The sequence below is a fragment of the Leptodactylus fuscus genome, chromosome 5 (genome assembly GCF_031893055.1).
Source record: "Leptodactylus fuscus isolate aLepFus1 chromosome 5, aLepFus1.hap2, whole genome shotgun sequence".
Lineage (NCBI taxonomy): Eukaryota > Metazoa > Chordata > Amphibia > Anura > Leptodactylidae > Leptodactylus > Leptodactylus fuscus.
The window spans coordinates 100,595,078-100,610,934 of NC_134269.1; the positions used below are offsets into that span (position 1 = coordinate 100,595,078).

Here is a 15,857-nt window from a genome sequence, read left to right on the forward strand (position 1 = left end):
ATGATTCCAAAGGTATTGGCGAAGCTCAGGCAGGACCAGACATCGGCAATTGTGATCATGCCATTCTGGCCAAAAAGGGCATGGTTTACCCACCTCATGTCAATGAGTCAAGGGACCTACTGGAGGCTTCCACGAGTCCACAACCTGGTAACTCTGAACGGTCAGCTCTGCCAGGACCTGGACAGGTTCAACCTCACTGCCTGGAGGTTAACCGCACCGTTTGTGCAGACAGAGGATTATCCCAGGCCGTCCTAAGGACACTGGCCAGTTCAAGAGCAGACTCTACTAACCGCAGCTACCAGAGAATTGCACGGATTTATCAGGAATGGTGCACAGAGAGTCAGGCCGACAATTCGGCTGTTGAAACAGTCCTGGAGTTTCTGCAGGGTGGCCTGGACAAGGGATTAACTCCGGCCACCCTAAAGGTGCATGTCTCGGCACTGTCTGCTCACTTAGGGACTCGGTTGTCTCAAAATCCTCTGGTTAAACAGTTTTTGAAAGGGGCCTCTAGGCTCCGCCCTCCAGTGCAACCTCCAGTCCCGCAGTGGGACTTAGCTTCGGTGCTTCAAGGACTGTGTGAACCACCCTTCGAACCCTTGTCTGAGGTAGACTTAAGATACCTCACACTTAAGGTAACATTTTTATTGGCTATAACATCCGCCAAAAGAGTTGGGGAGTTACAGGCTCTATCAGCTTCAGAGCCTTATATTCAATTTTTCCCTGACAGGGTTCAACTGCACTTTGTCCGTGGGTTCCTACCCAAGGTTCCCACCCCTGATAACATCAACCAGGTGATATCCCTACCCTCCTTTTTTCCTTCCCCTACCTCAGAACAGGAGGAGAAGTTGCATAGTTTGGACCTGGTGAGGGCATTGCGTATATATTTGGAGCGGACAAACCCCTTTCGTAAGTCGGAGAATTTACTCATAAACGTATTTGGTCACAAAGGTAGCAAGGCCTCCAAAGTTACCTTGTCCAAGTGGATAAAGGAGGCCATCATTGGGTCTTTACAAACCCAAAACCTTCCCGTTCCAGAGTGTCTGCGGGCCCACACTACCAGGGCAGTATCTGCCTCCTGCGCAGAAAAGCATTCCCTCTCGGTGGACCAAATATGTAGTGCAGCTTCCTGGAGCTCGCACCTGACGTATGCTAAGCATTATAGGCTTGACTGGCGCACCTCCAATGCAGTGGCCTTTGGGCATACCATTTTAGCTACAGCCTCTCAGAGTCACCCTCCCTAATGGGATAATTTCTTGCTAGATCCCCATGTTGTGCCGCTGTTTGGCATAGGGGGAACGAAAGATTATGAAGATAATCTGTTTTCCCTTAGCCCAAACAGCGGCACAAGTCTCCCTCCCTTTTATGCAGATTTACTGTCTGTAAGGAAGATGAATTATTCTTGTGACTAACACAGGGGGGGGGGGGGGGAGAGGTCTCTCTGACCTAATATAGGGGAGGGGGAGGTTGTTTTGTTAGTTAAGTAAACTTATTCCACCTGTCCTAAACAGTACACAGGGGCAGGAATACCCCATGTTGTGCCGCTGTTTGGGCTAAGGGAAAACAGATTATCTTCATAATCTTTCGTTCTAATTTTTATAGAAATTGTCTGCATTCCTTCTCCTACTCTAGATAATAGCCCCTGACTGCCACCCAGCCCCTACCTGCATTGCATGAGAGACATCTTCCACATTGTCGCACTTTGTCTGCAGTTGTATAGAGCAAAAAAGTGAAGCCCAGGCAGCAAAAGAAACGCCTTTTCACGTAATCTGCATAAGAATAAAATGCTGTTTTTCATGAAAATGGAGCTGCAATGCAGTATAAGGACGGCATCTTATGAAAATGTAGAAGCCGCCCGCCCTACAAGGCACTGCCATTAGTTTGATGTCGATTTTCCTGTTGACAGACTCCATTTTAATACAGAATTCTGTAACAAATCTTACTTTTCATATACAGTCTTTATGCCCAACCTTAGAAAACGTACAGTGTGACCAGGTTGTTGCCTGACTCATGATTAAATAAAATGACTCAAAATGAAATGCCTATCTATAAAACAATGCAAATATTTTTCTACTTGTGTCAGGATCTGGACTATCCAGTTGGACATGGATTTCCCATATTGTGCCAACGTATTCCATAAAAATAAATGACATGAAAGCAGCTTCCTGTTTCATGAAGTTCAGGTTTGACATGCGTGACCCAGCTGAGCCAAGGTAAATCCACACCCATCCTGTATCAGCGTGTATCAGGCAAACAAGTCTTCTACATTTAGAAAACAAATGTTTGGGGTTTTTTTTGTTTTTTTTTAAATTTGTGCCAGTAGCCTCAAAACGGTCAAACAGATGTCCGAAATATGTGCAGTAAGTGTATTTCTGTATGGTAACACATAGACAAGGTCATACATAGTACTGCATAAGAAGTAGGATTCTGTGTCACCTGACAAAGTAAAACTTGCTAGACTCTTTATGAGCCACAATTTCAGTGCGCCTGCACTGATATCTATGCCAAATCATAGCTGATGTAGATTTCAGATTTGTGTAAATGATAGTACATCATCTGGTGGGTTTGCCCATACTATGCTCTTCTCCACGTCCCTTTCAGAAAAGTGGTTAGGGGAGTGTCAAAATATCAGGTGCAGCAATTTTGGGTACAAGTGGTGTTTAACCCTTATGGTGGATGTCGGGTCTTTAAATATGGTGTCTGCACAGGAGCTTTTTTTTTTGACCGAGGCACCATTGTGGTGTACGTATTTGATGTGACCATATTGGGGAGGCTCTCCAACCCCCTGGGGTGGCAATCTGTTACCATGACAGCTTTCTGGCCACAATATTACTTCTATTGCAGGCTGCAGTAGGCAGCCTGTAGGAGAAATATAGGGATTTCACAATACATTGGAATGCATTAGCACTGCACAACAGTGTATTGTATAATGGATCAAGATCCCAGCTTAGGGGGTGTAAAAATATAGGTTAAAAAATATAAGTTCCATTCACCCCTTTACCCTAGATCAGATATAAAAAATATACCGTATTTTTCGGACTATAAGACGCACTTTTTTTCCCAAAAAATTTTGGAGGAAAATGAGGGTGCGTCTTATAGTCCGAATGTGGGGGGGAGGAGCGGATTTGCAGCATGGCCGCGCTACTGCCACCGCTGGTTTTCTGCAGCGGCAGGAGCGTGACAATCTGCAGGCCCCGGCAGCTAAGACAGTCCCCGGCATCTGCCGGTCTATTACAGCAGATGCCGGGGACTGTCTTAGCTGCCGGGGCCTGCAGATTGCCATGCTCCTGCCGCTGAAGAAAACCAGCGATGGCAGTAGCGCGGCCATGCTGTAAATCCGCTCCTCCTCCGCAGGTCCCGGCAGTTAGTTAGCCCCGGGGCCGGTCCCCACCGGTCCCATACCTTTAGTGATGCAGGCCGGCTCCTGCACGGCGAGGCTGCAGGAGCCGACCTGTTCCGATGACAGCTGGGAGCCTAATGAAGGCTCCCAGGCCTGTCATAGATATATATTACTATCGCGGCTGGTCTATGACACTCCGCAATAGTAATGTATAGAATCTCCCATAGACGGCAATACACTTGTATTGCCGTCTATGGGACTTGCAATCAAATGATTGCAGGTTCAACCCCCCTAGGCGGGGGATAATAAAATAGTAAAAAAAAACAAAAAACAAAACACTTAAAAAAAAATATAATAAAAAATAAAATAAATAAAAGTTCACCTCCTTTCCCTAGAATACATATAAAAGTATAACATTGGGTTTTTCCTCTCTGTTTTGCCTCTGAATTAAATAATAGGTGATCGAAGCAATAAACATTTCCCAAAATGGTATAACTAAAAAGTACACCTGGCCCCACAAAAAAAACGCCCTATACATCCCCGTACAGCTGCAGGGTCACCTGTCAATGTGGCCTTGCAGCTGTTCCAAAACTACAACTCCCATACATTAAATATTTTACCATTTTTTGCCTGAAATTTTTTTTTCCCTATTTTTCTCCTCTAAAACCTGGGTGCGTCTTATAGTCCAATGTGTCTTATAGTCCGAAAAATACGGTACTTTAGGTATCCTGGATCTGAAAACTCAAAATTTCAAAAAAAAAAATAAAAATCAAAAGAGCCAAACCACCATTTTATGTCATTTCAAGACCTGTAAAAAATGTGAATAAAAAGAGAACAAAAAATCAAACATTACACATTCGTATGAATAAAAAAAAAATCCAGATGTACTTTTAAGATGTTAAAATGTAACAAAAATTACATAAATTTGGAATTGCTAAAATTGTACCAACCCACATTATACAGGTAAGGGCTCGTTCACATCTGAGCCGCCACTCCGTACTTCAGGTTTCCGTTTCCTGCATAAAACAGAGCAGGATACGGAAACCTGCAGGAGGCTTTCTCATCCTTTCATTTGAATGGGTAAGAAAGCTGTCCGGCCGTGAGCGGCGGTGAGCGTTTTATGCTCTCCACTGCGAAACCGGGTTTTATAATCCGGACACAGTCGGACATGCAGTACTCTGTGTCCGGATTTAAAAAAAACTGCTTAGCGGCGGAGAGCATAAAACGCTCACGGCCGGACCCGGTCTATGGTTTCCGTCTTCTGGCATGCAGAAGACGGAAACCATAGAACGGAGACCCTGAACGCAGGTGTGAATCGCAACATGTAATTTTGGCTGCACAGTGAACACCATAAAACTGAAGCCTGTAAGAAAGTTGCGCAATTCCACCCCATTCTGATTTTTGTTTCCAGCTTCCCAATATAACGTATGGAATATTAAATGAAACCATTAACAAGTACAATTTATCCTGCAAAAAGTAGGCTCTCATAGGACTCTGCACATCTCCATATATAAACAGCTGATATGCTGCCGACAATAATGCAGAAGTCTGTCCCCATACAGGTTTTTATTGGACCACGTAAAGGCCTTTTTCATTGACTGTCTTGGACATAAATTAGCATATGTAAAAAATTATTTTTAGATGTGTTCAAAGTTGAGAAGCCAAACACTCAGGTCAGAATCTCTGAAGTAATCTACATGGATTGCTCTGTCTACCCTGTTCTGTGGATTTGTCAGTTCAGACACAGAACTGCAGGTCGCAACAGATTTCAGACAGGTAACTGTGATCCTCCCATCTAGTACTAGACTATGGACTGTAGTCAGACTCTGCATGTTGGCTCCTGTAGAGGTATTCTCATAATTATGTATACAAGAACTTATACACAAGGTTCTCATCCTAGTGCCAACCTATTCACAGCAGTAACCCGCAGAGCTAAATATAGGTAAATAGGTAACTGAGTAATTGCATTGTAACCTGACTAGCTTTCATTGTTATTCTTGCTTTGTCTTCACCTGGCACAAACTCTGCTATACCTCTTAACATTTCAGATGATCAAAGGTCAACACCTACAATGAATGTTCATATTTAGTACTGTATAACTCTAGTTCCAACATATTACGCTAATTCATTTATTAGTAGATGTTATATTTTTTGCACAGACAAAAACTATGAGGCCGCTGAAGTCACATAAGCAGTTTTGATGCAGTTCCTTGAGTTAATGCTAGAAGTGGATCCAGCAGGGCTCTTAAGTGTTTTCAGTCAAAGGATTGTATTACATAGGCCTGTGCTCAGGTAGGTCGAGCACTGATCAACAGTATAACATGTTCATTGGTGCGCATTTGTACCAGCCTTTACATGCAAACTGCATGGGAGTGGAACAGTCGCTATTGTGACTGTTCTTCCCTCCATACACTTCTGTCATGTTGGCAACACAACCTCTCGTTTACACAGGATTGGTGCTTCCAACAAATAATGATTTTTTTGTGCCACATATATATGCAATCTTCAGATTAATCATTGGCACCTCACATGGGCCAGTTATCAGGAATGAGTGTGCCTGTGAACAGTCATTGTGTCCTGAGATGGCAAAGTTTACACAGAGTTTTTTGGTTAGGAAACTGACTCAAATTCCTCCTCCTAAAAATGCCTCACCATACAAAGACACAACCAATGGAAAGAAAAAAGCTGATTTTTTTTTAAGGTTTTTTTTTTTTTTTTTAATATCCGTCACCCCCTTTAACATAAGTTATGTTCCACATTACAGTAATATTTCCACAACACTGAAGTCGAAATATAATACCAAGGCATAAAAGGGTTAACATTCAATAGAGTCTTCTAGTAACTGCATAAGTGAGCCAGGAGTAATAATCTCACTGCCCATGGGAGGATGCTGAATTAGTTCTCCATCAGGTTCTACCATCTCCTCATTCACTTCCACCACGATGGGTAGCCTGGAGGGTAAGGGGGGATCAGGCCACATTCCTGCTCCATCCTGCTTTTCTGTTGGCTCTTGGTTGGTATCAGTGTCTTGGTCATTGCCTAGCTGTTGTCTGCTATTGTTGCTTTCTACCGATAGGGGCTTCAGTAAGCTGCTGTTGTCCTCTTCTTCCACCATTGCCTGAGATATCCCCGCTTTGGTTGATTGGAGTTCCATGGTTACTGTCGCCTCCTGGTGGGTACAGTGCATTCTATTCAAAGGCTCAGCTACAGAAAATGAAAGGGTTGGGATTTATAGGGCAAATATACTTGGAATAAAGTCCCTAGTACCCTATTAGTAGTAAAAGATGAGAATATTCTTCCAGTGTACAGTAAGTGCAGCATTACAGATGTTATTGGTCCAACAGTACCTAATTGAATCTGTATGGTATAGGACTTACCCGATAATTCCTTTTTATTCCTGCATGGAGAGTTTCCCATACACTGGTTCCCTGGTGAAATAACAGCCACTGCTGGCATCCGTTTTTGCTGCTTCCCTATCTTCCCGTCTGCTTTGACTGAGAGTAGTCTTTCTTCTTCTAGGCCAGGGGTCTCCTCACCAGGGGTCTCAGTGTATGCTGCATTTTGGTAACCCTGTTCCTCTGCCTGTTGTGAAGATTTGCTGGTATTAACCTGTCAATGTTGGAATTTGAAAAAATAAAGATTGAAATTAAAATATATACGTTTATGTATATTCAAATAAATATAAATGTAATTCACTGTAAGGTTTACTATCTCTATATGTATGTGCTTGTTTTCATGTGAGTTTTCAATCCTTTCCACGCTCGTATCTCTTTCGTGGCTTTCTCTTCAGCTGGGTCAATTTACATTTAATAATTGTGTATCTTTTTCAGGAAGTGTAATATAAATCTAACATGGAATATGCACAAAGTAGGGCCCAGATCATAGGAAGCTAAATACTGTTATTTGATTATGGAAAGTTGCTTGTCCTAAAAACCCAGAAACCAGGGGAGAACATGCAGACTCCATGCTGACTTTGCCCTGGTGAGATTAAAATCTGTAGTGGCAGGTTAATGTACATAGGAGTTATAGGATTTCTTAGATGGTGGAAGAGATTTACCAGTTTCTAAGTAGAGATTGTAACAATTGTTGGCCAAACGGTCACTTCTATCTTTCCCAATCTCCCCATACACATGCACCCTTGACTATGCTCAACAGGAAGGGGGAAGAAAACCAATGATGACACTGCTGACTGTTTTATATCCCCAAATATTAAAAGATTGGGCAATTGAAATTGGAAGTACTCCATTCATATTAGATGGTCAAACAGCCCAATTAAAATCTACAGATTCGGTCAATACACCTAATGTACATCCCTGAACTCTGTAGTGTCATACAAGTCACTGATAACTAATTATTAGCACTAATTCAAATTAACCCCTTCCCGACATTCGCCGTAATAGTACGGCGCTGCAGGGAAGGGCTTCCCGCAAACCGCCGTACTATTACTGCGGATACATGGTGCGCACACAGAAACTGTGTGCGCACCATGCACAACGGGTGACAGCCGTAATACACGGCTGACAATGCCCTGTAACACCCGCGGTCGGAATCGGGTCCGATCGCGGGTGTTAACCCCTGAGATGCCGGTGATCAACATGACCACCGGCACCTCCGGGGTTACAACGTCATATGGTGCCGATCGGCACCCCCCGCGCCGGTTTCGGGGGGTGCCGGTGTTCGTAGGGGGCAGCCCGGGGTCTGATCAGTGACCCCAGGTCTGCCCCTTCACTTACCCCGTCCTCGCGCCTGGCCGATCCTGCCGTAAATGAAGCTGTCAGCCTGTGCGTCTACACAGGCTGACAGCTTCCTATACACTGCAATACACGTGTAACACGTGTATTGCAGCGTATCTCTATTGAAGCAGTGATCAGCCGATCACTGCTTCAATCCCCCATGGGGACAGAAAAAAAAAGTGAAAAAAAAGTCAAAATAAAAAAGTTTAAATAAGTTTAAAATAAATTATAAATAAATAAAGCCCCAAAAATCCCTTTTTCCCCATATAAAATGTTTTATTATGTAAAATAAAGAAAAATAGAAAAAAACATTACATATTTGGTATCGCCGCGTCCGTAATAACCTGAACAATAAAATTAAAACATTATTTAACCCGAACGGCGAATGTCGTAAAAAAAAAACGTAGAAAACCGCACAAAATAATGATTATTCACCACCTTTCCCTTACAAAATGTTCAATAAAAAGTAATCAAATGGTCAGATGAAAACCAAAATGGTACCAATAAAAAGAAGAGGTCTTCCCGCAAAAAATAAGCCCTCAACCAGCTCTGTCTAGCGAAAAATAAAAACGTTATGCCTTTCAGAAGATGGCGATGCAAAAACAATAGATTTTTTTCCCTGAATTGAATTCTATTCTGCACAAATAGCAACGCATTAAAAAATCATATAAATGAGGTATCGCTGTAACCGTACCGACCCGCAGAATAAAGGTAACATGTTACTTATGCTGTACGCTGCACGGGGAAAAAAAAAATGCTAAAAAGCAATGCCAGAATTGATGTTTCCTTTTACATCCCACCCAGAAAGAGTTAATAAAATGTAGTCAATAAGTTACAGGCCCCAAAATGGTGGCATTGAAAAGTACATCTAATACCGCAAACACCAAGCCCTCATATGGCCACATTGCCAGAAAATAAAAATAAACATCTACCTTGTACAATGTGAAGACAAAAACCCCAAAAGTCGCCAAATCATTAGGACATAAGTGGCTGCGACTAGAAGGAAATGTGTAAGCGGTGCGAGCGTTTTCAGGGGACACCCCATATTTAGAGCTTATGAGAGAGCATACACCAGCGCTGACCCCCCAGAATGCCCCTCTTCCCCGTCCGCGTCATAGGAGCTGGTGGGAAAATAGAATGGGATTTGGTGTACCCAATTTACTCCGCACAGCTTACACATTCACTTCGGGGTTACTAATGCTACTACATCACTTGATAAATACTTTGAGGGGTGCGATTTTCAAAATGGGGTCACTTTCTAGAGGTTTCCACTGTTTTGACTCCTCAAGGGCTTTATAAATGCGACATGGTTCCTGAAACTGATCACAGCCAGATCTGCCCTCTAAAAGCTCTTTGGCGCGCCTTCCCTCCTGCGTCTCGCTGTGCGTCCATATATTCGTTTACACCCACAAGTGGGGTACTATGGTAGTCGGGAGAACTTGCCTAACAAATTGTGGGATGCGTTTTCTCCTTTAACCCCTTGTGAATGTGCAAATTCTAGGGCTAAACGAAAATATTAGTAAAATAAATTCAAATTTGAAAATTTCACCTCCATTTTGTATTAATTCCTGTTAAGCACTTATAGAGTTAAATTACTAGGTATATGTTGTTTTGGCTTATTTAAGGGGTGCAGTTTTGAAAATGGGGTGATTTATGGGGGGCTTTAATACAAGGGTCTTTCAAAACCCCTTCATAACTGGATTAGGCCCTTTAAAAAATGGGTTTTGGAAATTTCTTGAAAATTTTGAATATTGTTGTTTCACTTGTAAATCTTATAATGTCCGTAAAAAATAAAAGGGCGCCTAAAGTTTGATGCCGACATAAAGCAGAGATCTGGGACATGAGATTTATGATATAATTTTGGCGGTCTGACTATCTGTATGTAATGTACATCATTTCAAACTTTATAAAATGCATATTTTTCAAAATTTCCACCAAATTTCCAATTTTTTTATAATTAAACACAAAACATATCAACCAAAATTTACCACTAACATGAAGTACAATGTGTTACGAAAAAACAATCTTAAAATCACTTTGGTAAGTTAAAGCGTTCCAAAGTTATTGCCAGATAAAGTGACACATGTCAGTTTTGAAAAATCGAGCTTGGTCAGGAAGTCAAAAAGTGCCATCGGCGGGAAGGGGTTAAAGGGAGCTTGTCATAAACATAGATACGTTAGATGGGGTTCACGTGCATGACACTTGTTTCTTGTTCCTGATGGGGTCCTCTTTTGCTTTTTTTTCCCTATAGTTACTCTAAGATCAGCTACATGCCTTGATAATTATTAATTCTGCCTGTACTCACCGGTTGAAACCACTTTAAGCTCTTTATCGCAGCAGTTGAGAAAACAAATACATTTTAATAGTTAAATCACCATAGTACAGAAATAAAATACATTCAGAGATTTACACTGCCCCATAATGAGCTGTAACACCCAATTTAATATTAGTGTTTGGTCTTTTGATACCCCCGTACAGTGATGGAACCTTTCTACACTGTAATGTTTTTAAAAAAGTTTATATTTCAATAGCTTAAAGAGGACCTTTCACCGATTTGGGCACAGGCAGTTCTATATACGATCTGTGCCCCGGGTGAAGAGCTAGCGGTCCCGATATCGTAGCTCTTCACAGTCAGAAGGGCGTTTCTGACACTCTGTCAGGAACGTCATTCTGTACAAGCAGCGCCAATAGCGCTGTACAGTGTGAGCGGGGAGGAACGCCTCCTCCCTCTGCTCACAGTTCTCGTCCATAAACGAGTATTATCAGGAGGGGAGGGGGCGTTCCTCCCCGCTCTCAGAGCACAACGCTATTGGCGCTGCTTGTACAGAAGGATGTTCCTGACAGAGTGTCAGAAACGCCCTTCTGACTGTGAAGAGCTACAGTAGCGGCACTGCTAGCTCTTCACCTGGGGCACAGATCGGGAAAGCTGAAAGTGCGCTGAACTCAGCGCACTGTCGGCTTTCCAGCAGTATATAGAACTGCATGTGCCCCGGACCAGGAAAGGTCCTCTTTAAAGTACAAACACTTGTATTGCCAGTATGTAGAGCTATAGGAACAGGGTCTGGTCACTTCAAATGGCTGTATCTCTATTTTGTACCACCCAGTGGTTCTGGTCTTCCATGAAAGCTGAGCTTACTAGTTACCAAGATCACAGTACCAGTTTTCCATTTTTAAACATACACATCAAGGCAATCCAACAGACAATGTTTTCTACTTTCTGAGGACTCGCATAAATAACATCAATATTCTCCTAGGAAGATACAGTCCCCCAAAAGGACACTCAAGGGAAACCACAAAGTGTCTCCCCATACTTATTCATATTTCTGGCTTTCCTCTTAATATAAGCCCCTGCCTAACAATTGCATTAATTTTATTTTTCAGTTTCTTAAAGTGGTTATGCAGAAAATACAGTTTTCTGCAAGGCGGCCAGGGAAGGTGAAAAATAAAAACATATTAACCTGCTCCCGATTCTCCAGTGTCTCCCACCGCAGTCTGGTCCAATTGCTCTCGGGGAACTTGTTCTAATGGAAGTCCTCTCCACATGTGACAGCAGCCAAAAGAAAGAACACGAGATGTCACAGGCTCCTCTCTTTAAGCTGCGGATTGGCCTTAGACAGCAGCAGGTGACAGCGGAGAGCTGGAGACAGGTGAGTGTTTTTTTTTTTGTTTTTTTTTTACTGGCCTCCTTGAAGAAAACAGTCATCCTTGGGCAACCGTTTTAAGTTTGGACAGAAGGGGGTCCTTCATACCTTTTGAATGAGTGCCAATACCTTATTCTAAAATAGTCCTATACTGGTATAGTCCCACAACATATGTATTAAATGGGTATTATCTTGGCTATACCTAGGAAAATTGGTATCCACTCATACTCCTTTCCTGTGAAGCCAAATAGGAGTTAATTTTTTTTATTTTATTTTATGCTTACTTGTAAAGTGCCATCATATTCCGCAGCGCTTTTACAGACATAGTCAATCACTGTTCCATATAGGGCTCACAATCTACTTGAATACACAAACTTCATGCAGTTGTTGTAGGAGTGCTATAGACTGTATGGAGCAAGTATAAGTGTGATAGCCCCTGAGCTTTACATAGAGAGAGCCAAAGGGTCTATTCCAGGATTTCCCTCCACTGTTCTTCTGTAATATGGCCTATATCTTCCTCCTATTTAAAACGTGAAGTGTCTAGAGAATGTTCCAAATGGGCAGTGAGCACTTGTTGATAAATGAGGATATCAGGCCTTTGGTCATATCAGCTTGTATAGTGGAGTTAGTGTTAATAGACAAATCAGACAAACAGAATTGTGCCATATAAGCATGACGGAAATTGTAGATACTGATAAAAGAATCTGTGGGGCAGGGAGAATTTTGTCTGGAGAGGTTTCAAACTTTTGAACTCTCCTTCTTGTAATAGTTGTGCTACAAAATAGACACCGCTCTCTTCCCAGCCCTCAAAACCCCTCATTTTATAAAACTCTGCTAGCTTAGAATTGCCATATTGGCATCCAGCTGATGCACCTATGAACTCCTAAAAGGGCCTTTCCTTGATCGCAGACTTTATAGAGTAATGCCAGGGTAGGGGTGTTACTGTGTACATCTCATGAGTATCCCATCTCTAAAATGAATACGGGTACTTCCACATAGCCAGTTGGGTGAGCAACCTTCCGTTTATGCCATCTCCCTCAGCCTGACCCCAACTGTGCATCTGTTCTAACTGAGAAGCCATATAGTAATCCCACACATTGAGAATAGCCAATCCCCTATTATCCTTAGCTTGCTGGAGTGTCTCTAATTTGATCCTGGCATATTGGTTTCTCTACATCAATTCTCAAAACAAGCTATGAAACTTATGGAAGTAAGACACTGAGATCCATACCAGTGAATTGTGTAAAATATAAAGCAACAGTGACATAAATATCAATTTTATAAGTTTACTCCTCCAATGACAGACAGTGGAAGACGATACCATGCGTCTATTTTATGGCTAAATTTAAGTAGCAGTGGATTTAAGTTATGGGACAAATACTCCTGGAGTCTAACATTGATCATAATCCCAAGTTATTTAATGTTATCTACCACCTATGGTAGAGCAGTAATGTTGAGGGTAGGAGATCTACTGGCAAGAGAACCGATTTATCTCAGTTGATTAGTAGGGCAGACCTAGATAAGTCCACTCACTGCTGTAAAAGGCCTTGGCAGTGTTGAGATGACAGGATAGCCCTCATAACCCAGTCCCCAGAGCTCATTTGCAGATTCAGATAAAGACACCGTAAATTAACCTTGGAGTAGTTGGGCGTAAAGCAGTTTGGTCCTCATGTATCACCTCTAGGTAGCTAGGACCTTAACTAGTAGTTTAATGTCAGTCTAGATATTGTATCGGCCTATATGAGTTTGGTTTGATCCTTCCCCAGTTTCCATAATAAGACCACAATGGCTTCTCGTATAGACTGAAGTAAACAACCACTATCCACTGCCTCCTGGATAACTGAAAGCAAGTGCAAGAGCAACTCGTCACCATAATTTTTGGGGAATTTTCATTTCATTTTTCATTTTTTTTTACAGTCTGCCCTAAGTTCTCCTTTCGCCATACGTTTTAAGTGGATCACTCTGATGTGCTGGATATACTTTTTTCTTTTTGTATACATTTTTGGCACGTCTTTACCCGGAAGACTGTATGCTTGTATTTGGATGTTCCACTCTATTATATACATATTTCTTGGCTGTGGACTACTTTGTATTTGTACTGTAAATAGTACCCAGGTGAAACTTGTCCTTTTAGGGATGAAGAAAGTTGTTACATTTCCCTACTATCAGTACTGAAAGATAGGGGCATGTTATCACAAATGAAAGGACTTATATCACCAGAGTAGGGAAAGAAGTCCAGTGCAACAGAGCAGAGGAGGCATACAAACCTGACCTCCACCTCAACACTGGACTTGGAAAATACAAAGAGAATGAACCAGTGTATGAGAATGTTCATATTCCTAGCATCTGTGGGAATAGACCAAGTGATGGGCATGGCCTAACCATTCTCGCTGCATAGTCTGGATTCTGTCCTTGGTGAGATGAGTCTGACAGACAGATTATTGCAGGTTGGTGGCATCCTCCAGGCCCCCAATGTTCCAGGCTATAGCATTCACAGATTGTGCAATTGCACACAGAATAAAACATATTGTCAGCGTCATTCCAGTCTCTTAGACCACACTGTAAAAGAACCAAAGCTGGACCATCAAACATCAGAGTGCCCTGTACCCCCCAAAAAAGCAGAGAAAATAAAAATACATAAAGAACAGAACAAATGACATCCCTTCCAGAGAGAGTGGGCTGGCGAGAATTGCACATAGTGGAATAGAGATCAGGGGCAATTCATTATGCATATTTAAAAAAATAAATAAATAAATCACATTTCCACTTATGTTTTCAAACTAGTGATATCCCGGTTTTTGTTATAGCTAGAGCTGCAATCATTGGAAATGGCAAGAATCTCAGCTTTCATGTGCTACCAAAACCATTTTTCAAGGCTGTTTAAAACCAAAGATATTGACATTTGAGGTGACCATCCCCTTTGGCAAATGCTACAGCTCTACGTACTGTATTGAATACAGGTGTACGAGACAGACTTTCCCTGGCAATGCTTAGAGCACTGCTAGTGGTATTTTTACAGCCTGTTTTTTATGAAAAAGAAGTTAGAGCTAGTTCGAAATCCGCGTCAAAATCCACCTGCAAAAACGGCTCCCATTGACTTCAATGGGAGCTGCTTGCTTTTTTTCCCACTAGCTAGTATCGGAAAAAAGAAGTGAGATGACCTAGCTTTCCGTGGATTCCGCACCTGAATCAGCCACGGCGTCTGGGGCTTGAGACACACTCCTGTTTAGGCCCATTCATTCAGGCCTAATCAAGAGCGGGATGCCACAACGGAATGCCGATGCTGCATCGACATCCCATCGTGGCTAGCTGTGCGTAATGTTCACAAGGCAGAAAAAGTTTCTGCGACCTTTTCCTCCATGTGAACATACCCTTAGATAGTTTAATAAAATATGTTACCAAGTATCAAAAAAATAGAAGTTACACTTTCAGTATATTAAAAATGTCGACAAAAGACCCCCTGACGAAATAGCAAAAAAACCAGCACTTACACTTTAAAGAGAAATGGAAAATATCAGCTAGTATTATAATAACACTGCGCGCTATCTAAAGATTCTACTTGGTAATGACTGTCAGCCATTGGGTCACCACATCCACTTGACTGCTAAACCCAGAATTAGGCCTTAAAACACATCAGTCTTTTACAGTGGTTTTTAAGCCAAAACCAAGAGTAGAGAGTACACAAAGATAAGGGATAATAGATACTTGTTCTGTTTTTTACACCCTTTTCTGGTTTTGCCTTCTGGTTTTGCCTTCTACACTGATGCAAAACACTAATGTGTGAATTGACATTTCTCAGCTATCCACTGTATAGCTGGTAAGTGTCTAATGGAGCTGGAGCCCTATCACTTATGAAACCAAGAATACTTTGTCTTCTGATTCTACGTAATTCACCCCTGGCAGTGAGAAGGAGTTTGAATCTAATCTGATAAATAGAGCTGAATGAAATGCTCAGCCAATATGTTAAATAAACAATTGAAGGAAACAAATATGTGCTCCATAGGTGCAAGGATAAAAATAACCACATGGCTTACTTCATTAGGTAGTGTTTTACCTAGATTCAAGAGGACCTTTCAAGATTCTGTTCAGGACCATCAGAACTTTTAGGAAAAAATATAAATTCTAGAGGTGTAAACCTTCATTGAA

The 15,857-nt window shown here is 41.9% G+C and overlaps 1 protein-coding gene across 1 annotated transcript in view; it reads right to left on the reverse strand.

Annotated features, from left to right (window-relative positions):
• Window positions 1-6,039: 6,039 nt before the first annotated feature.
• Window positions 6,040-15,857, reverse strand: part of LOC142203297 (cadherin-related family member 5-like) — a 42,113-nt gene continuing 32,295 nt past the window's right edge. The window contains exons 15-17 of the mRNA XM_075273881.1: window positions 10,376-10,396; window positions 6,715-6,946; window positions 6,040-6,541 (exon numbers count right to left, since the gene is read on the reverse strand). Coding sequence (XP_075129982.1) covers window positions 6,153-6,541; window positions 6,715-6,946; window positions 10,376-10,396 — 642 coding nt within the window. The 3' untranslated portion in view covers window positions 6,040-6,152. The remainder of the gene's footprint in view (window positions 6,542-6,714; window positions 6,947-10,375; window positions 10,397-15,857) is intronic.